Source organism: Cnephaeus nilssonii (genome assembly GCF_951640355.1).
Source record: "Cnephaeus nilssonii genome assembly, chromosome: 17".
Classification (NCBI taxonomy): domain Eukaryota; kingdom Metazoa; phylum Chordata; class Mammalia; order Chiroptera; family Vespertilionidae; genus Cnephaeus; species Cnephaeus nilssonii.
Genome location: NC_137088.1, coordinates 55,293,519 through 55,316,116, shown reverse-complemented (window position 1 = coordinate 55,316,116; position 22,598 = coordinate 55,293,519). Strand labels below are relative to the sequence as shown.

The window sequence follows — 22,598 nt, the reverse complement described above, 5'->3', positions numbered from 1 at the left end:
GTCGATGTTTCTCTCTCATCGATGTTTCTAACTCTCTATCCCTCTCTCTTCCTCACTGTAATAAATCAATAAAATATATTTTAAAAAAAACAAAAAACAGTATTTGAAATGCAATATGAGTGTTTACTGTGTAGTATATCATTTATAAAACCAAGTTGTCACCGAGTTTCTTAGACATTTAACATAGATGTGCATTAAATAAAGTCTCACAAAGAAACCTTTGAAACATTTTATTCTTCATATTCGGGTCAGGGTACAATTCCTAGACCATGTCTGTGAAGGCGGGATGCCGTCACTGTGCTAGAGATGAAGGCTGCAGGCTGGCTGACAAATTAAAGTGCAAGGGAAGTCAGGAGCACGTGCTGTGGCCTCTTATTCTGGGTCACAGCGCCCCCTCATGGAGCGCTGCTCCACTGTCTTCCCGATTCAGCCGGAGGGAAAACAAAGTGTCCTATTCACCTATGAAATCACTTTGTATCATCTATTTCTAAACACAACACATGGGAAAGGAGAGGAAGAAAGGAACAGAATATATGAACACATGCTATCTTAATTCGATGTCTATCTATAAAAATACATGGTTGTAACAATTGCTGCTTAAAGTTTCTATGAACTGCCAATGCTGGTGATCACTCCCACTTTCATTCCCATTTTAAAGTCTTTTCCTGGATCATCTAAAGATGCTTTTCAGATTTCAGACAACCAGCTGTTAAGTGTCCTCGCTGTGCCCCTAAGAAATTAAAACACACATTCCTTTTAAAGTTGAAACGAAAAATATAGGAAACGTTATCTTAGACACCTTTCTGTTATTATGACAACAAAAAATGTGGGATATAAACATGTTTTGTTTATTACTTTTTAAAGAAGAAGACGGTACACAGCTGTGAGTGCCTTAAGGAAGATGACATTCAGTTTGCAGCAAATACCTGCTAGTAAAAACACATGACTAGCATTTCAAAAATTACAAAAATTCGACAAAATATTCTCCTAAACAGCTATCTTTATATTTGTAAACAAAATATAAACAACTGGTTTGTCCAGTTTCCTCTGCATGTCAAACAGGAGGCAAAGTGATAGAGATCATTTTTTATTTTAAAACAATAAACACTAAACTAATTTATAGCCCACATATGATCCTGGGGAATACATTTGGAGGATGCTGGGGGACTGAACAGGCTAATGCATGACATTATCTACATGAACAGTCTTTCCATTACTCATTGCCTTAAACTCTACCGTTACTTTTTTTCCTATGACTGTATTGTGGCTGTATAATCAATTCCTATATTTTCTTTTATTCCCCTACAGACATAAGTGTGCTCCATTTCCTATCAGTTTTCATAAACATAGTTGAAAGTTCAGACAGACGGTTCCTGGGCCTTCTCTCTGTAACATCAGAGGTGTTAACAGTTTGGCCTACAGATGCATGCGGCCATCGACTGTTGGGTGGTATGTCCCCCTCATCTCAAAAATACAAACAGAAAGTGGGTCTGGACGAGCAACTGCACCTGGCGCTCTGCGGCAGCCCTGGCCAGGCGCCGGCTCACTCCTTCGCTTTGCTGAGATAGTCAGTGAGCTTGCCCAGGCTTTCCTCCTGCTGCTCCAGGGCGTCCAGCACGATGCCCATGGGCGTCCTCTTCAGGCCGATTCCCTCCATCTTATTCTCCAGCTTGTTCTTGAGGTTCCGAAGTCTGAGCGAGGCATGGATGAACATCACTGCGGAGAGGGGAGACATGGAGACACGGTGAGCTGCCTCCCTCCCATCCACAGCACACCCTCTCCTCCCCTCAGTCCCCGCCTTCCTTAGCTGGAGTCCACCCGGTTCTCTAACCGGTCCAAACCCTCACTTGCCACTCGGACCGCACAGAGGCCTTATAGGCGTTTTCTTTTCGTGAGAAGGAATTGCCTTCAGCAGGAAGGATGCGGCCCAGTAGCCACTCTTCCCACCTGCACGGATGCCGCCACCTTCTAGCTGCTACTGCAATGCCGACGTTCAAAGCCACCAACATGCTCCGGCCACAGCCGAGCCCGCCTCGCACTGGGTGTCCAGAGAGGAACTCGAGCTCAGCTCTGAGAAAACCAGGGGCGTGTGGCGAAGCCCAGCCAACAGGCAGCTTTCTGAAGTGTTGGATATAGATTTATAGACAGAAACTAACAGTTCTGTCGATTTTTAAAAATAGCTTATTGATTTTTAGAGAGAGGAAGGAGAAGAGAGAAACATCCATGTGAGAGCATAACATTGATGGGCTGCCTCCTGCACGCCCCGAATGGGATAGAGCCCATAACCTTTCGGTGCATGGATGCCCAACCACCTGAGCTGACAGCTTTATAGATTTAATGTGCCTCATGTTCCCCAAATTTGCTTCATCGTTGAGAATTACCAAAGTTTGTTTATTAAGAAAGAGATTTGCCCGACCAGCATGGCTTAGTGGCTGAACCAGGAGGCTAAACCTATGAACCAGGAGGTCAGGGCACATGCCTGGGTTGTAGGCTCAATCCCCAGTTGGAGCATGCAGGAGGCAGCTGATTAGTGATTCTCTCTCATCATTGATGTTTCTCTCTCTCTCTCTCTCTCTCTCTCTCTCTCTCTCTCTCCCTCTTCCTCTCTGAAATCAATAAAAATATATATTTTTTTTAAATATATGGTTGGAAATTTTATATTTTTATTTCTATAAGCATCCTGGGTGATCCTCACAATCATCGAAGTTTGGGAATCACTTATCTTGTGTAATTTTCCATGGTTTCTAGAATGTGTGAACTATGGCCCATATAGTGTACCTGGTCCAAATCACATGGCTGCTTTCCATAAGGTCCAGGAATAGAAATCAGACCCTTTGTGACTCCCTACCTGTGATGCCCCTCGCTACACTGCCTGTCTCGGGCTCTGAGGTGAAAAGGTGCTCAAGGTAACAAGCCGTGTGCCAAGCAGAATCACTGAACTACTGACCAAGCCGCTAGCACACAAGGACAGCTTGAAGAATACTTCAAAAAGTCTGAATGTGCTGGCTTAAGTATTTTGTCAAATATTGTGTGGGATTCATCTATAAATATTCTTAATCTAACGCAACACCAATTGGTTTTTACTTAATGGAATACTGCACATGTGAAATGCTATTAAAAGTTAAAGGGGCCCTAACTGGTTTGGCTCAGTGGATAGAGCATCGGCCTGCGGACTCAAGGGTCCCAGGTTTGATTCCAGTCAAGGGCATGTACCTTGGTTGTGGGCACATACCCAGTAGGGAGTGTGCAGGAGGCAGCCGATCGATGTTTCTAACTCTCTATCCCTCTCCCTTCCTTTCTGTAAAAAATCAATAAAATATATATTTTTTAAAAAAGTTAAAGGGATGTTCCTGCCACGTAATACACTAGGATTTTAATCAGATTTCTGCCAGTGAGACTGAATTTGATATATTCTCTATTTCAGGCTTCCTGTGCCTGGAATCTCAGTTTAAAAAAAAAACAAAGCATGTAAAACTTACAAACTATCTGCTCCTCACAAGAACCGGAGGACTTGGTATCGATTTCTGGGCCAATTATTTCTATAGGCTTATAAAACTTTTGACAGCAATAACGATCTTCTTTGTGTCCCTCTTGCTAGAAAAAATTAATTGAGAAAGTACACTCGAGGAGAAACTTGCCGTGGGCAGCTCCAGGCGCTGCCTCGTGGTCTCCTGAGCAGCACAGAGTAAGTGGTTGCTTCCCAATGACATGCACTCGCCCCGGAGTGAGGACTGTGAGTGGCACGTGAAGACTGACCGCAGACCCACTCTCAGACGGAGCTGCACCCAGTGCGGCTGGGCCCCTGGCCGGCCGTGGCTGGGGAGCCGTATTTCTTTTGTTCACCTTGTGTCCCCAGAAGAGGGCTGGCACTGAGCAGGTGCCCAGTACATATTTGTAGAATGAATGTACTACGGGCCTGGATCTGCTATTTCAGAACATTCTGGTAATTTTGCAGACATGCCAACACACATAAGAAACAGGTGATGATGTAATACCTTCAACAATAAATAATTTAAATTTAAAAAAGAAACAGGTTATGTAATTCCCACTGAACAATCACTCCCACGTGGCTTACTTACACAACAAAGGGAACGTGATGCCAAACACGAAGACCATGACGCCCCCGAACATGGATATGAGGAAGTAGCTCGCCACCATGACCACCATGACGAAGGTCGTGGGGTACCGCTTCTTCATGCGGCGGAGGACGTCCTTGTTGTGGGCGGCCCACACAAACCCTGTGAACACGAGCACCACCACAATCCCCCCGAGGATCATGTTGAAGGGGCTCAGGAACCTGGAACGTGAGAAAAGGGGGGCTGGGTCAGCAGTGGCAGCAGCGGGAAGAGGAAGATGAGGACAGGAGGCTCAAAACAAGTGGGCAGCATTTACTGAGCATTTGATCTGAATTGCTTCATGTAATCCTTAGAACCGGAGAGAGTGGACACCACTCAGCATTTCTCGAAAGAAGAAACTTAGGTGCAGAGGTGAGAAATGGTGGAGGTAAGAGTCACTCCCACCACACTCGTCATGACGTTCATCTCATTAGAGGCCCACGGGGTTGAGCCTTGTCAAATCTAGGAGACCCCTTGTTTGGAGGGGCTGTGTTTAGCGTTCATTCTTTGGGCTCTAGGACATGAAATCGTATTTTCTGAGGGCTTACTTAAATCCTTATAGAAATGGCCATGACAGGCGGATGTAGCATGAGCAGTGGTCACCAACGGCGGTCCGCGGACCACTGTGGTCCGTGAGGTCCGAAAGGCTGGCGACCGCCGGCATAGAGGCCACACAATAGCCTCCACGGGCCAGATCTAGTCTGCAGTCAAATTTGTGTCTGAAATGGACAGTGCATTAAAAAAAACTTTTACTCAAGTCCCAGAGTTTAAAAAGTCCATAAAACTTGGGATTTCTTGCTTCTCAGGAAACATGAAAATCTAACAAGACCGGGTCCACTTTCCCACATGTCCACAAGGGCTGGAGTTGCCTCCCTGCTCAGAGAGAACAAATATCTCCCTCGTGCCCGGTCTCCACACCACCGCCGGCATCTCTGACACAGAGGCCCCAGGCAGCCGGCATTACTCATCGTTCACCTAACAGTTAGCCTGCATCGTCCTCTTACGTGACCAGCCCAGCCATGGAGGCATTATGATTCCTGGCACAGAGAGTCCATTGTAGTTCTTTAAAAGGGCCCAGAGCCTCACTGGGAGATGGGAAATCAACTGGAATTTCCAAATACAGAGCTCGGATTCACTGGCCCCTGAGTCAGAGGTTACACTACTGTTGATAACGGGAGAACGCACTGTGCAGAGGAAATTTAGACCAAGTAAAATGACTGGGCGCTGCACCCCACCTCCACCCCACCCACTGTGCATACAAAGCCCTAACAAGGCAGTGTGGTCAGCAAGTGCACAGTCATTAGCATTTTACCCTCCCAAGAGGCTAAGAGCATTTCACTGGGGAAGGGCACAGAGGGCCAGTGTGTTTTCATCACGCTCTGGACGACCCCAGGAGGGACTGCGGAGGACCGGGGAGACAGGAGAATGACAGGTGAGGCCAGCAGCTTCCTCCCTCTGAAACAGAGGAGGCTTCATATTCGTGCTGGGACTCATATGTAGGATAACTAAGAAACTTTTAAAAAATCCCTTTCAACTTTAGCTCCGATTCTACCTCTTAAAACACAAAAGAAAAGCTATTTTAAATAGTTTCAAATAGGAGTGAACAAAATGCATACCTTAATGGGTGAAATCAAGGACATAATCAATGTCAAAATGTTTAAGAAGGTATTCTATTAAAAGGTATGGAATTAAACAGTGGTACCTAATTTAAAATTAAACCCTACAATAATAAATTGCTCATTTCATTCAAAACTCTTGCAAATACTTAAATCCCTCCCTAGAATAGAGTCTAAAGAAATAAATAAAAATGCAAAGATTGAGTTGTAATTTGAGTGGTATTTATGATTAAAAACTTTTAGAAATAACCTATAGGGACCAAAACGTACTAGATGGTGATAATACAGCAGTTTTTTAAAAGTTGAAGTATAATTAATAATATGGAAGATATTAATAATATATTGCGTGGGTAAAATCAACTGGAACACAGTCTCTCTGTTAGGTAGATTTATCGTATTTGTTATACAGCTCAGAAGTAGAAATTATTACAATTAGTATATTATTTTGTGATCAGAAATAATATGAACAGATAAAAAAAGAAAATACAAAAATATATAATCAGCTGCTCCCAGCTCCACACCCAGGCGTGGCACAGCCAATGCCCATGAACTTCCACTCCTATGCACAGTGAGGCGTCCCTTCTCTCACTCCAACCGTGGCTCCTGCCCCCAAGCTTCCCCGCATCCAGCCCACGCGCTAGTCTGTCTGTCCTCTTCTCTAGTTTTACCTGGATTTAACTAGTCTCTGTACTTTTTTCATTTCTTTTCTTTTTAGAATTTTATGTGGTTTTACCCTACCTCCTGACTTAACCTGGTAACTGGTCTGAGAAAGACACACATTTCCTTATAGGCCTCAGGAAGAAAAGAAATGGACAGGGCAAAAGCAAAATCCTCTTTAGCAGGCGGTGGGGAGACTCCGTGGAGAGGCCCAGAGACGCTCACGGGTCAGTAGATCTCACCCTAACACCAAAAGGAATCGGAGAGAAATTACACTCAAGACTATAGTCGTTACACTGGGTACTAGGATCATGGGCAGTTTATTTCCACTTGCTTATTTCTATTCTCATGTTTTTCTCAATAGCCAAGTATTACTTAAATATTTTTTTTAAAAATTGATATTTAAAAACAAACAAATGAAAGCGAGAAAAGGTACCTGAGAGAAACAAACCCTTTTACGTAGCCTTGACGTGGACCTAGAACTCACCCAAATGTTTCTGAGCTGTAAAGAGGAGACCAACACTAACGCAAAGAACTAGAGTGGAGGGTTCAAGTTTCGGGAGGTGCTTTGCATGAAATGTAAATTGAAGATGGCTGGTTGGCAGTAAAGTGTCAAAGGTCTCTTACTCAGTTCTTTCTAGAATACCTATTAGAATAATTCATGAAGCGAGCACGTAATAAAATGCATGCCGAGCTTTTTTTATTTTCCTCTGGACAAGTGAAGTAGATACCGGGGTTGAATGTCTAAATAAAGCCAAGGACAAAAGAACAATGAACAATCCAGGCCTGACTCCGGCAACTCCAGATCTGCTCTCCACCTGTTCCCGTTGCTCATGTTCAAGGGGAAGGGACAGAGCAAACAGACAGAACTGATGGGAGTTTACAACATGCCCAGCCACAATCTATAATTAGAAAGTAACGAAGTTTCTAAGCTGGAAAAAATGAACAAAATTACTCAGAGCAGAAATGACTTCCTGCTTTATTCGGATTACAGGCAACTCCCTTCTAAGAAACGTGAAATGCACACCACTTCCAGTAGAGCAAGTAAGTGCACACACCAGCCAGAGGGAGAGAGAGGGAGAGCAGCAGAGAGGGAGGGAGAGAACGTGGATTTTCTGTCTTTGGCGGAAACAGTACATAGTTTCACAAATCAAAAGCAGAACAAAATCTTCAAAGAGGAATCATTTCAGTCCCATTACACAGATGAATAAGCTGAGGCCCAGAGAAGTGAAGAAATATATTCAGAGGGATACAGGGGAGAAAAAGGGTGTAAATTGATGTAATTGTGATAGCAACTCACAATATAAGCCATTCTGTGTTGCTAACCAGCCTCAGAAATCTCTCCCCCAGCCCAACATCCTAAGAAACCCCATTCTTCTAGTTGGGATAAGCAACTCCGGATCATTCTGGGAAGTCCCTAGCACTCTCATTCCCTCTGAAGGAAGGCAGCTATTACTAGGTGTGGACACATGCCTTGAACACGCAATGTGATTCTGCTAACTGTAGCCACAGTGCCAGCACAGCTGCTGAAGGGGAAAATCTTGGCCAATCGCAGAATTTGAGAGCTGGGGGACCTTGAAAACTCACCTCATTCTACATAAAATAAAAGCAAGCTAAGGAACAGACCAGTTACTGAAACGGAGACCCTCAGATCAGTTCAAGGGCATACTGAGTCACTTGTTTCAGGCTGCAACGCCAAGAACCAAAGAGGCAGCGGACTGTCTCCTGAGCAGTAGAAGCAGCTTTTATAACGAATCACAACGTTCTAACCCAAAAGCTATCTTTGCAGTTTGGCTCCTGCGGAAGCCTGACTCACCAGGAAGGGGAACAGTCCTCACAGTGAACTTCTCTAAACTGCTAACGTGTTTTCACAGCCCTCAACAGCCAGAGGGATCATGGCAACTATGTAGCCACCCCTCCCTCTCCTTGCTCCTCACTGCTTTCAGAGTAGGAACAGAACTCCTCCCACATCTACCAGGCCTGCAGAGTCCGGCCGCCTGCCTCCAGGGCCAAGGCCACGGCTGCTGATACCGGCACCGGCTGCTGATACCGGCACCGACACCGCTGTGTAGTTGTACCCCCAACAGGCGACCTCGGCTGGAGGAGGAAGAGGAGCCTGAAATCCGGCCACACGGCCATGGCCGAGCCTCCGTTTGGCTGAGGCTGCATCTGCAAGCCGCAGGTTAGGGGCTCTTCATACAGCAGGAGGGAGCCAAGGCCACAGCCTTCTGGCAGGCGCCTTCACACACCACCTCCTCCGGCTTCGGCCCCACCCGCTTCCGGAGCTCACCGGGCGCTGGCCTTGCCCTGGCACAGCCGTCCGCCCCCTGACTCCTCCCGCCCTCACATCTCCGCTCAGTCCCTCTGACCGGGCCCAGCACGGCACCTGGCAGGGGCTTTATCTGCGTGAGTACTTTGCACTGGTGAGTACTGGATGAGTACTTTGTCTCCCACTGCAGACCGGGCTCCATCAGGGCAAGCACCATGACATTTTCTCCCCAGCACCTAGCACAGAGCAAGTACTATTCAATAAATATTTGCGGAAAGAAAGAAAGAAAAAAGCTAAGTAAGAATCTAGCATACATTCATGTTATTGAAACAAGCCCAGCCCTTTCTATGGCCACAGATGAATGGACGTGCGTTGGATCTTGGAGAAATCACTGTTGTTCTCATTGGACACCGTTACCGGAGAAACAGTCCCTGTCTCTGTGCCTTCACTGAGCTGTGATGAAAAAACAAAGAAAGAAGCAAAAGTAAGAAAAATCACCCAACCTCCCATGCGAACGTAAGCAACAATGAGGTCTGATGAGTGAGGTTTGGAAGCGCTATCACCCGTGCAGGTGGGGCCAGGGGAGGTCCAGCCCCCGACCTGCCCAGATGGGCCCGCTGGCTCTGATCGCGCCCATAGCCCCCGCCGCCTCCTGTGGTGACGTGCGTTTCTTTCTTTCTTTCTTTTTAAGAAGTGGGGCAAGCAGAAGTGTTTTCTCTTTCAATCCTCACCTGAGGATATGCTTATTGATTTTTAAAAAAATTTTTTTTTGCCGAAGCTGGTTTGGCTCAGTGGATGGAGCGTCGGTCTGCAGACTGAAAGGTCCCAGATTCGATTCCGGTCAAGGGCATGTACATTGGTTGCGGGCACATCCCCCGGTGGGGGGTGTGCAGAAGGCAGCTGGTTGATGTCTCTCTCTCATCGATGTTTCTAGCTCTCTATCCCTCTTCCTTCCTCTCTGTGAAAAATCAATAAAATATATTTTTAAAAAAATTAAAAAAAAAATTTTTTTTGGAGAAAGGGAGGGAGAGAGAGAGAGAGAGAGAGAGAAACTCAATGTGAGAGAGAAACATTGATCCCCTGCCTCCTCCGGTATGAGCCCCAATAGGGCACTGAACCTGAAACCTTTCGGTTTACCGGACGATGCTCCAACCAACTGAGCCACACTGGCCAGGGCAATGTTGGTTTCACACGGGCTTCCGTCCTGGCAAGAACTATTTCCACTGTAAAGTATAAATGTAAATACACAAGCCGCTTTGAGTAATGGGAGCAGACTTTCCTGGCCCAATGGCCAGAGCAGTTAAGACAAGACTGGAGCCTGTCTCTTTGGTCCCAGTAACCTGCCCGGGAGATGTTCCCACCAGTGACTGGGAAGCCCATGGTGCTCACTGCACACTCGCCGTGTACTGAAATGTGTTGCAACCCTGGTAACCGGCAGCCACTGGCAGGCTAAAGGTATTCACAGTGAGACACCTGATGAACCGCCATGTTTGTTTGTTTGTTTGTTTGTGTTTGCACTTATCCAACGAATTGCTTGTTTTATTTCTAACATACAGCGGGTTGGATCTGTTAGAAGTCACTATCTCCTACTCCCCTCCGCAGGGAGCTTCCAATAACCGTCAGTTAAAGGCTCGGATCAGACTGCAACAAACCCTTTAGGAACTTTTTATTCCGGCAAATGTCTAACTAACACAGAGGTAGAGAGAATGGTACAATGAAGCCTCACGCACGTGCCTTCAACAATAAGGAACAAATGTTCACTCACAACAAGTAACGCTTTAGAACTGAAGTGGGAAGATACTCGTTTATAAACTGTTCTTTCCGAATGCTTTTAGTAGAATAAATTAAGTTGTCACACGGCACATTCTTACAGAGTGGGAGCGAGGACAGGTTGGCCAAATGCTAAAGAGCCCAGTGACACATGAGTTCCCTTCGGGTGAGCGTTTCCTGCCTGTTGCCGCCCACCCTTCCGCTCCTCGGGGGCGAGGGGCCGCTGCGTGAGGACATGAAGTAGGCGCTGGAGAACCAGAGCCCCCGTTTGCCGCCTCAGATGGGCTTTCTGCCGTGTGCTCCGGGGCCGGAGGGCCGGGAGACCTTACACATTTGTGGTCAAAGCCCACAGGATGGAGAAGCGCCTGCAGGTTTTGTCTCAGATCACGGCATGGAGGTGCTCCCTGAAACAAAGAGCCACCCTCTGCAGGAGACAGGGGAGGGTGTTCTGGGTAAATAGTCTGAAGCCGCGTGATCAACAGCAGAATTCATCTGTCCAAAAGCAGCATAGTAAGAAATTTCCAACAGTGCTACTCCATTTGGTGTTAAATGGATAGGTCAAGTTTATCTTTTAGAATTGGATTTCCTGTACAGAGATCTCGTCCTCTAATAAGTTGAGAGCTTTTGCCCTCTAAAAAATCCAACACATGCTCACTTATTTTGCACACTTACCCGGAACCACTGTTAATCCTTATGGAAATAAATGGATAGAAACTACCAACCGTGCTGACAGTGGCAGGGGACATTAAAAAAAAAGTGTGTGGAGAGATGTCAAGAAGAACAAGGTTACATAGTGTCAGAAGATGATTTAGAGAAAGACAATCCTTATTAGATGACACATTTTGCAAATTATTTGAGGTCAAAATTGTAGTGTGTATAGACCTTTTAAAGTCCTGTGATCAGAAGAAACACACAATGCACTGGGAAGACAGGCCAGCATGCCGGGCTCTGCCTCACCAGCATGAGGGCTCTGCGAGCGAGGACAGGAAGAGGAATTCTGGGAGGACTCGGGAGGGCTGTGTGGACTTGTATTCCTGCCTGTATCCGCAGGGCTCACATGGTGTCTGGCACAAAGTAAGTGCTTAGTAAAAGGTCTCTTTTTTGTTTATAAATATTTTTTTATTGATTTCAAAGAGGAAGAGAGAGGGAAATATAGAAATATCAATGATGAGAGAGAATCATTGATCAGCTGCCTCCTGCACGGCCCCTACTGGGGATCAAGCCCACAACCCAGGCATGTGCCCTGACCAGGAATCGAACAGTAACCTCCTGGTTCATAGGTCAAGGCTCAACCACTGAACCACACCGGCCAGAGAGTAAAATATTTCTTGAACCAAATAGAAGGGGAAGGATGAATAAAATTTAATAACCCTTTCGCCTGTCCACATACTAAATGCCTCTCCCATTTTCAACATCTGCGAGTTTGGGAATTTAGAATCATAATGTACAGAGGAAATAAAATAAGGCAGACTGAAAGCGATGTATGTTTACGGAGATGTGTGTTTCTGAATGCTTGCTTTGCCTGAACTTGCAGAGTGATGAATTCGTACGTGTTCAGTGTTGTCCAGTTGCCCCTCTAGATTCTAAACACAGCGAAGGCAGGAGCACAGCTGTTTCACTCTCCACGGTATCTCCTGGCAGTGTCTGAGCAGTTGGTAAGGCTTCATCCACTTTGTGGAGTAAACGAATGAAGCGACACAAATAATAGTAATATCATACAATTGGTGTTGAAGCTGATTAATCTTCAAAAACATTTCTACTACGTGTTAGCATGAACAGGCTGCAATCAATTTCATATGCGAACGTTTTAATACATTCCTATCCTAAGCATCCCCAGGCTCTCTTATTGCTTTCTTCCTCTACTAACTGGAAACTTGGTTTTCCATTCCTGTGGCATTGAAAGGTCCAAATAACCAAACCATTTCTTAATACCAGATGCTGGTAGCCACAGTCCTAGATCATTTTATGGGACCGCACTCATTCTGAAAAGATTATAGCAATGCTCTTTTAAATTGAATTACCAACCCTCCAAAAAGTCCTTTACATTTCAAGCAACTGAAAGCATGAAGGGGTAACTCTAGTTTTCACCTGGTAACAGGCCACAAGGTGATGACATACTTTCTACGAAAATAATGGGCTTTTCCATTTATCAGCTGCATTGTGCTTTCTTAAAGGGAAGGCGTGAATGTACACAATTGACCATAAATGTGCCTTTCTAATTGGAGGTGCAGTGGAGGCACTTATGTGTTTGAAACTCTGTGTGTGGTTGATCTTCTGATACACCAGGAAATACGGTTCTGCTAGCAGGGCGGAATTTGTGAGAATAAGACTTGCAAATAGTCTTGGCCTGCTTGGCTCAGTGGTTGAGCATGGTCCCATGCCCCAAGAGGTTGCAGGTTTGATTCCCAGTCAGGGCACATGCCCAGGTTGCGGGCTCGATCCCCAGTAGAGGGCATGCAGGAGGCAGCCGATGAATGTTGTTCTCTCCCTCTTCTTCTCTCTGTCTTTAAAAATCAATAAAAACCTTTTAAAAAAAAGACTTGCAAAAATACAGATGTTGTGAAAATCATGTAACTATTCAGGAGGAATTGGTTAATCAGGAGCTTTAGGATATCTGCAATATGATTAAATGGGAAAAGCATTTCACTTTCTATCAATAAAAGCAGCTGCTATTGGCAGCTTTGGTTCCGATTAGCCACATGACCTCAAGCGTTTATATTTGTGAATGCTGGGGAGTTGGAGGGGGTCAGTAGCTCTCAACTTCAACTTGGTGGTGTATACCAGAATAACTTGGGGAGTTCAGATAAGACTACGGTTGCTTGGATCCAGTCAAGAAGTATATATTGAGAATCTCTGAAGGTGACACCGGGGCATATAGGTATAGTTATTTAAATTTTCTCAATGTTTCTTTTGAACCAGACCAGACTTATCCTTCTTAAATTTTCATGTGCCTGTGAGTCATCTGAGAGTCTTGTTAGAATGCAGATTCTGCCCCAATAGGTCTGGGCCTGAGATTCTGCGTCTCTCACAAGCTCCCAGAGTGAAAGATGCAGTTCCATGGTAGAGTTCTCGGGCTCGAAGCTTCTGACATTCTACTAAGCACATAGACATTCCTGTTCACAACCAGAATGGCTCACATGCTTAGTGCTTCCACTGCAAGTGCTATTAGATGCTGCCTTCGCTTTTCACTTTAAACATAGAGGCATAGGCTTCTATCGCTGCGTGTGTGCTCAAAAGAATATCCAGTGCCGAGCTGTCTCCTGACAAGGGTGGAGAAGATAAGCCATGTCCTCTTCATCTTAGACATCTTTCCTTTCTGGATTTAAAGGAACACAGCCATTTTCAGCAACACACACTTTTCCCAGCTCATGGTTCATGTTTTTCCTTTAAGTCATTTAGTCTCTTCTGAAGTGACGCCTGAATCTCAAAAGGAAACTCAAGTCTTCAAGGGAAGCAAAGTTCTATAAGAAACACAAGCTGCAATTATGACAAAACCACTAAAGTTTCCATCCAGTACTTCTGCCTAAAGAACAAACAAGTTGTGAGAATTTTAAATATGCCTGTAACCTAGGATTCACTAGAATAAACTCCTAACATTTCAGTGTTGGCATTTGCGAGGCCTTGATGAGCTTTGTTTTAAGTCATTTAATTCCTATTTTATAACAGTAGAACTCAAGAGAAAGTGAACTTTCAATCAGAAAGCTAATAAAAGCAACTGCCAGAATTCTGTTAAAAAATAAATAAAAAGAACAAGACTGTGGAACTAGTAGTCTTCTAGGCAGATGGAGAACGATAGCATAACAATTGAATAAATTAAGGAAAATGATCAAAGCTATGTAAAGCTTCAAATACACTCCACTCTTATATTTGAAAAGTCAGGAGCTAAGTCAAAATGCTTCCCTCTGTAATTGCCAAGAACTCATTTTGTAACTTGTTATAAAGCCACTTGCCTTTAGTGATGATGTTGAAGAATCATCACCATTTTCTTGGCAGTGCAGCAGAGGTTCTCAGGCTGGGGGGGGAGGGGGGTGCGGGGAGGGCGGGGGGTGCTCCCCAGGGCACATGGGCAACGTCTGGAGACAGATCTGATTGTCACAGCCTAAGCGGAGGGTGCTACTGACAGCCAGTGAGTCGAGAGCAGGGATGCTGCTCAGCGCCCTACGACACATAGGACAGCCCCACAACAGAGCCGCGCGAGCCAAATCCAGCAGTGCCGAGGACAGACACCGTGCAGGAGAGTCGTTCATCAAAAGACGACAAGGGCAGCATGCATTAGTCTGAATTATAACGCTTTTTAAAATTGAGTTTTTACACGATAGTAGTCCTAACCAATATGTAGCAAGTGCTGTCAGCAATGAGCCAGTTAGGATCACTTTAGGGCATGTTGTTGTTATGAACTGGCATGCTGCCATGTGTTTCATGATCATTTGTTCCATTAAGGAGGTTAAAAGTGACCCTGTGATCATGTTGAGGCCTTACGTTCATTATTTACTCCGTGCACTTACCAACTAAGCATCCGCTATAGAGTAGGTCTCAGAGATACAGAGAATAAAAGTAAAGATAACTACAATAACAAGAAAAAAATAACAGTCACAAATAAAACCCATAGTCTCTGGCCTCGAGAAGTCCACAGTCCAAGAGTGGAGGCAACTTAAAAGCCAGGAAAGATACAGGCAAAGGTGAGGGACCCAACTCACACAGGGAGTGAGGGACAAAACACAATATTTCTTCACAGAATGGTACCAAAGTTGAGTCTTGTGGGAGAAGCAGGAGGAGGTGAGTAAGATGGGGACTAGAGTTTGGATGGAGAGAGCTGCTGGGAAAAAGAAGCTGTCTATATTTCTCAGTAATCTCTATGATAACACCAACAATGATGAAAATTAAGAAGTAACATTTGTAGCCCTAGCCAGTTTGGCTCAGTGAATAGTCAGCCTGTGGACTGAAGGGTCCCAGGTTCCATTCCAGTCAAGGTCATATACCTTGGTTGCAGGCCCGATTCCAGGCCCTGGTTGGGGTGCATACGGGAGGCAACCAATCGATGTGTCTCTCTCACACCAATGTTTCTCTCCCTCTGTCTCTCCCCCTCCCTTCCACTGTCTCTAAAAATCAGTGGAAAAATATCCTCAAGTGAGGATTAAGAAAAACAAAACAAAACAGAAGTAACATTTGTGGACCAAAAACTCAGAGCACTGTTCTAGACTTGCCTGTATTAACTCAGGAATCCTCCTAGAAGGCCTGGGAGGCAGGTCTACACTTAGCCTCACTGCACAGAGGAGGGTGCTGAGGCACAGGGTGGCTCAGGTGACCTGCCCAGGGTCACATGGCTGCCGACTGGCAGTTGGGATTCAAAATGTTCTTAATCTGGCTCTGGCGCCTAAACTCTCCCCCACTCCCTTCTACTACGTGAAGACTCAGGAGGTCTGACGATGTCTTCCACAAGGGCTATCAGGTAAGAGACTTAGAGTTAACGTAAGCGGCATAGGAGACCTAGTGAGTGGAAGTCACGTGGCTGGTAAACGATGCTTTTAGGAAGACCAAGTTTGTAAACATGGTTCCCAGGCCCTGTCTGATCAGGCCCTAATCCCTCTTAACTTTACCTTGGCATAGGCAGTCCTTTCCAGTGCTTTTGGAGCTAGATGATATCCTCTTAGTCTTCCCTCCCCCTTCCTGCAAAATTGAAGAGCGGGCCCTCTCTATCCTCATTCAAGTGGGTTCCAACCCAAGAGCATTCAGAGCTGAGACTAGAACCCTCCCCAATGCCCTGGAAGCCCTTCCTCCCAGCAGGGATGGAACCCGGCAGGACACCCTGGGAAGAGTCTGTCCCCCAGGGAGCAGACAGGCCACATTCCATACAGCTCGCCCAGGGTATCCAGAACTATCAGATGCCAGCAGAGGATCCAGATCACAGCCTCCAGCACTGCTCTGGCCCCGCCCATCTACTGACTTCATCAAGAGAGTTCTCTGTAGGAGAAATGTTCCAGAATCACCTTAGCTCCCTGACCCTGAAGATATTTGGTTCCTTCCAGCTTTAAGAGACTATAATTCTAAACCTCATGACTAACAGGAAGATGGCACAGTAGCTAAGAGTACAACTCTGGGGCTGAGACTTTGAGCAAGTCATTTAAGCTCTTGGAGCCTCAAGTACAGTAACAGTAATATCACATCTCATTGGGTTGTATGAGGGAATGCAGGTAAATTACTTTATTATAGACCAGAGGCCCGATGCACGAAATTCGTGCAAGAGTAGGCCTTCCTTCCCCCGGCTGCCAGCACTGGCTTCCCTCTGGCACCCGGGAACTGGGCTTCCCTCCTGTGCCGCCAGCAGGTATCTGGGTCCCCGGCTTCCCTCGCAGCCCCAGCTTCGTCCAGAAGGACATCTGGTCTAATTAGCATATTACACTTTTATTATTATAGATTATAAAGAAAAAAAAGGGCAATTTGTGGGGAAAAAACTATAGGCTGTGTATGTTTGTAGACATACAGAAAACAGTTGAAGATCATACAGTAAGTTTTTACTGGGCTACAAAGGAAATCTCACATTTTCTACAGTTTCGAAACAGCTTACAGCCTATATATTTTCTACGTTTTTAAAAATAAGAATAATAAAAAATAAACATGGCTATTTTTTATCTTCAAAAATTTCACTGCCAACCGACATCTCCCACTTGAAAAGGGAATGAGAAGGGCAACCGCTCAAACTGTCTGAGTTAGTGAGCTCAGACACCACAAGGAGGGAGCTTCCTTCAGTCAAGGAAGGACCTGCCTCCCAGGGAGAAGGAATTCCAGCCAGGCTGCCTGGCGTGTCAAGCCTGGGCAGTGCATCTCTTTGAAAAGCAATGTTTTTGTTTTTGTTTTGGGAGGGGGCACTGTTACATTTGCTTGGTCTGTGTCAAGCCGTGCCCCAAATCTAAGTTTGTGAGATTATCTCAAAACAAACAACAACAAAAATCCATAACTGGATCACCCGATAACATGCCTCGCTCGCTTCTTTACAAAAAGAAACAAAGATGAAATCAAAACGACAGATACAATCCTACTTACTACTTTGTTTTTTAAAGCATTTTGAGTGTTCTAGGAAATACGCCTCAAGCATCAAGACCGGGCAGCTGCCTCAGGCCTGCTCTACCCCAACTAACGTTAACGTGGCTGCCGCTGACTCAGCCTTGGCGGGGCGCCGGCCCCCGCACCCAGCCCTTCTCGGAGGGCAGGTCCTTAGGCAACGCGGGAGGACCCAGGTCACTGTCCACCGAACCCACAAACGAGCGTTCGCTTCTGCGTCGGGGTGCCTGTTCCGCACCACCCCCGGGGACCGTGGGCTCCCCGCCGTGCGGTTTGGCCCCACAGCTGGGCACGACGCCCGGCCCCGGGGCCAGCATTCCCGCGGCCGGTCTCGCTGGCTCCGAGCTTGGCACAGAGGAGCGCCCGATCCCGCGGCCGGTCTCGCTGGCTCCGAGCTTGGCACAGAGGAGCGCCCCGATGAGTAAGTCAAAGAGCAGCAGGCGGCTGAAGAGACCGCCCGGCGCCCTTCCCACCCCGCCTGGCCTGCCCCTTCCCCGGGCCGGCGTGCTCTCCCTCCGCGCCCCGGACAGCCGGGCTCCCTTCGCGGCCGTGACTCCCTCTGGTTCCCGGGAGCGCACGGGGCCCGCGGAGCCCGCGGAGGGAGAGACGCCCCTTCCAGGGCGACCCCGCGGAAAGCAGGGCTCCAGCCGCCCCGGCGAGTGCGTGTGTGAACCTGCAGGTGACACGGGGCACTTCTGGGCCTCCATACAGACCGCGGGCTGGCAGGGGAGACCGAGATGGGGGCCACGCCTGGACCCCAACGAAAGGGCCCCATTCCTGGAGGCGGGGAGGTCGGCCGTCACCCCGCGCTGGGCGATGCGACCCCAGGGAGCAACCCCAACCCCCACCCGCACCCGCACCCGCGCCCCAAGTTCGGCTTCGGAGCAGAGCGCAGGCGCGGCAGACACGTCCACGGCGCGTCGCCCCCTCCGTGCCCTTCCGACACCTGCCGCCCCCGGGCCGGGCCGGGCCGGGTCCAGCCCGGGTCGGGCTTCCACCACCTTCCTCCCTCTAGTTCTTAAAAGACGGGGGCACTACGCCATCACCCCAGCGAGATCCTAATCGGAGCCCCGGAGAGAAGCCTTTGCTCTGGCCCGAGGCTGGCAGCGTTTCCGCCCGCCCCGGCCCCCGCCTGGCCCCGGCCGGCCCCCGCGAGCGGCCCGAGCGGACCCACTTACCCCACCACGGAAATCATCATGGCAGCCACCACCAGGTAGTTGGTCTGGTAGTAGAGCAGGTTGCTCACCACGCGGTTGTTCCATTTGGAAATGTCCCTGAAGTCCGGCCGGGCGAAGCGGTCGGAGCCCGGGAAGAAGTCGTCCCAGGCTCGGAGCGGGGCGAGGTTCACGTCCATGTCTGCTCGGGGCCGGGGCTCTCCGCCTCTGGAATCCGGAGGCGGCGGCGACGGCAAGCGCCCCCGAGCGGTGCGCGGTGGCTCTGCGGTTGGCGGCGGCAGAACCGGGGGAGTCGGAGGCGGGCGGGCGTTTTTCCTCCGCTCACTTCCTGCTGGCGCTGCTTGGTCGGTCGGTCACCGGACGACTGGGATCCTGCGGCGGAGCCCGCGGCAGCGTTCCGGAGAGAGACGAAAGGACCGGAAGGAGCCCGCGGGAATCCCGGCTGGGCGAGGTGGCAGCACCTTCCCCGGAAGTCCAAGCACAGCTCCGTTAACACACCCCTTGGGCGTGTGAGGAATGCGTGGCCTTTGGGGGAAGGTTTTGCAGCTGTTCCGACGCCAGCCTAAGTGAAACGGAATGGAGGCAACTGTAGTGTTACTGGAGGCTGAGCTGGTTTTGGAAGCGAAGTCCTTACTAACTTCTGCACATCTGAATGTGATGATCGTGTTTCCTCACGCGTCACTAGGAGTGAAATCAGATGGGCAAAATCGGGAAGAAGACTGTAGAACTGAAGGGTTGGTGCGTTCTCTTCTTTGTTCTCCATGTCTGTTCTCTCCGGGCAAAATTATTCCACGACTGTGCCATTCTGATCAAGTGGGCACTCTGGGCACTCCAGCCCGATCTGGGCACGCTGTTTGCCTTTGGAAGCAAACAACGGTTTGCAGTGAACTATTGTTCTGCACTCAGTACTTACTGGGCAGAAACATGGATTCCTCTCAAAAAGACCTTTCTTGGTTTTATCCTAATATTTGGGGACAACTTTCACTAAGGGAGCAAGCACAGTGCTTCTGATGCCGGACATAACCGGTCCAAGGCCACCTGTCACTACTTGAGCCAAATTAATCAGAGACCGGGTTGAATCATGTATGAGTGTTTACTTATTTTTTAAAAATATATTTTATTGATTTTTTACAGAGAGAAACATTGATGAGAGAGAAACATCGATCAGCTGCCTCCTGCACACTCCCCACTGGGGATGTGCCCGCAACCAAGGTACATGCCCTTGACCGGGATCGAACCTGGAACCCTTGAGTCCGCAGGCTGACGCTCTATCCACTGAGCCAAACCGGTTAGGGCCATGTATGAGTGTTTATTCCAATAATGCTGGCAGTATGGGAGAGCAGCAGGTCATCCTGGAAATTCTGCTCTAACCTCTCCTACTAATTCTCTATGATGTTAAAACCCAGCTCAGTCCGTTCCAGGACCGGAGAATGGTCAGCATTGCGGAGGCAAACTCCCGGAGGGGGTCAGGGGTCCAGGCACAGCAACCAAATCAAAGCTTGTGCTGTTCTTCCTTTGTTCTCAAAAGGTATTTTCCTTTCTGAGTCATGGACTAACCGGGCTTAGAGGTGTCTCTTATCTTTTTAAAGCCCTGATTTTCCCCTTGCAGAATGTCCTCCAGAGTCCCAGGGTCTGTAAGAAAACCTCTTATCTATAGGTAGTAAGGTGAGTAATCATAAACACCTGTGGTCCTATTCTTATTACATGCCTTCCCCCTATCGCTTTAATAGATAATGGTAGTTTTGTATCCCAGCCCAAACAATTTAGTTGTACATTCCCTGCTACAGCTTCCAAAGGGTCCCCCCCCCCCCCCCCGCCCCCAGTTAAGGGGCTGGTTGATATAGTAAACCTCCTTTTATCTCAAATGCATGAGGAAAAGTATTTTAGTTAACTTCATGGTGTGGTAGGGAAAATTCTAAGATTCTAGTGTATGAGGATAACAGTCTCTAAACATGCAAATGGTGCTGTTACTAAAAGCTGAATTCACTATCCACATGCCACCACTTTTCAAAAAAGTCAGAAAACAATAAAATATACCTAAAGCAAAGTCTAGAAGGCATAATTTGATTTTCCTTGATGATTTACAAGGAAGTTAAGGAACCTACAATGACTCTTAAGGAATACTCCAGCCCGACCGGTGTGGCTCAGTGGTTGAGCATCGACCTATGAACCGCGAGGTCACAGGTTTGATTCTTGGTCAGGGCACATGCCCAGGTTTCGGCTTCGATCCTCAGTGAGGGACGTGCAGAAGGCAGCTGATCAATGATTCTCTCTCATCATTGAAGTTTCTATCTCTCTCTTCCTCTCCCTCCCCCTCTAAAATCAATAAAAATATTATTTAAAAAAAGAAAAGAGCCCTAGCTGGTTTGGCTCAGTGGATAGAGCATCGGCCTGCGGACTAAGGGGTCCCGGGTTCGATTCCAGTCAAGGGCATATACCTTGGTTTCGAGCACATCCCCAATGGGAGGTGTGCAGGAGGCAGCTGATCGATGTTTCTCTCCCATCGATGTTTCTAACTCTCTATCCCTCTCCCTTTCTCTCTGTAAAAAATCAATAAAATATAATTAAAAAAAGAAAATACTGCTGTCATTGGTGTTAAATAAAGTTTAAAATGTGAAAATACTAGTATTCCTGAGCTCTCACATTTTCTTGATTCTAGAAAAATGGGAAGATTTAAAATCAGAGCAAAATTAGTCCCAACTCCTCCATTTCTTGCTGGTGACTTTGAGAACTTACTTAGTTTCATTCAGCCTCAGTTTCTTCATGTGTAAAGTGGCTATACTAAGAACTTCTGCCATGAAGTTGAGTAAGAGTGAATGGGAAGTGTATTAGTAATTGCTCACAGTTAGATATTACTGTTATTGCTATTAATAACAACACAGCCCATGGTTCATTTGGTATCATGGTATTAATAGTGCTTTAACCTGATTTGTTTTCTATGATTTCAAAATGAACACCCACTGACTTTGCTCTGTTTTGTTGCACTTTTATTGTTGTAGTTGTAGCTGGTAGACTTGGTAGGGTACAAGAGGTGGAAAATTTTTAGTGTGATGTCAAAGGTATTTTGTATCCCTTCAAGTCTCCACGAAAACATTCTGAGAGACAAACAAGTTGAGAAGAATGCAGCCTTGCCCTGCTTTCAAGAATCTTGCAATGTAGTGAACACACTAACTTAAATACCAAAGACTGAGAGGACTACTATCTATAGATGTGCCAGGCCTTGGTGCTGAGTTACAGGAAGTCAGAGGGTGTGGAAGAGTTCCCTGGGGTTTACAAATTTCAAGAAGCTGCACTGTGGGTAAGCTGAATAAATGATCTTGGTCAAGACCAACATAGCAGCCCCAGTAGGGCCCACATTTGTTGGAGAGATCAGTGACCTTTAGGAACTGTGATCAAGAACTGTTACCTTTCAATTGCTCAGTATCGCATGACCATAAGCCATCAGTGCGTGTTAATAATAATGTGATTACTCATTGATCATAAGTAATTAATATTCAGTAAACATTTGTTCAGTGTAATTTTATTTATTTGTCCAAACACCCAAAAAGGTTTAAAAATAACAAAAGAGCTCTGGCCAGTGTGGCTCAATCATGGAAAGGTCGCTGGTTCAATTCCTGGTCAGGGCACATACCCAGGTTGCAGGTTCGATCCCCAGTTAGAGTGAGAGTAGGGGGCAACTGATGGATGTTTCTCTCTCTCTCTTCTCCCTCTCCCTTCCTCTCTCTCTAAAATAATCAATAAAGACATATTTTAAAAATAATGTAAAGATAACAAAAGAAATGGGGAAAAAAGCCAGGTATAGTGGTACAGAGCAAGAACTGCTTCTCCCTCTCCCAAAACGTTAAATACGCTTCTCTTTCTAGTTGGATTATAATTACAAAGCCCACTGGGGTATCAGCGAAGTCGGCCCCGCCCACCCCGCCCTCCGGCCCAGCCA

At 47.0% G+C, this 22,598-nt stretch overlaps 1 protein-coding gene across 1 annotated transcript; it reads right to left on the bottom strand.

Annotated features, from left to right (window-relative positions):
- Positions 1–827: 827 nt before the first annotated feature.
- On the bottom strand, positions 828–19,148 carry ARL6IP5 (ARF like GTPase 6 interacting protein 5). The gene is made up of 3 exons (XM_079794845.1): positions 18,665–19,148; positions 4,080–4,297; positions 828–1,716 (listed from the first exon to the last, which is right to left on the bottom strand). The coding sequence occupies exons 1-3, from the start codon at positions 18,838–18,840 to the stop codon at positions 1,544–1,546; spliced, it is 567 nt and encodes a 188-aa protein (XP_079650971.1). The 5' UTR covers positions 18,841–19,148; the 3' UTR covers positions 828–1,543.
- Positions 19,149–22,598: the final 3,450 nt, after the last annotated feature.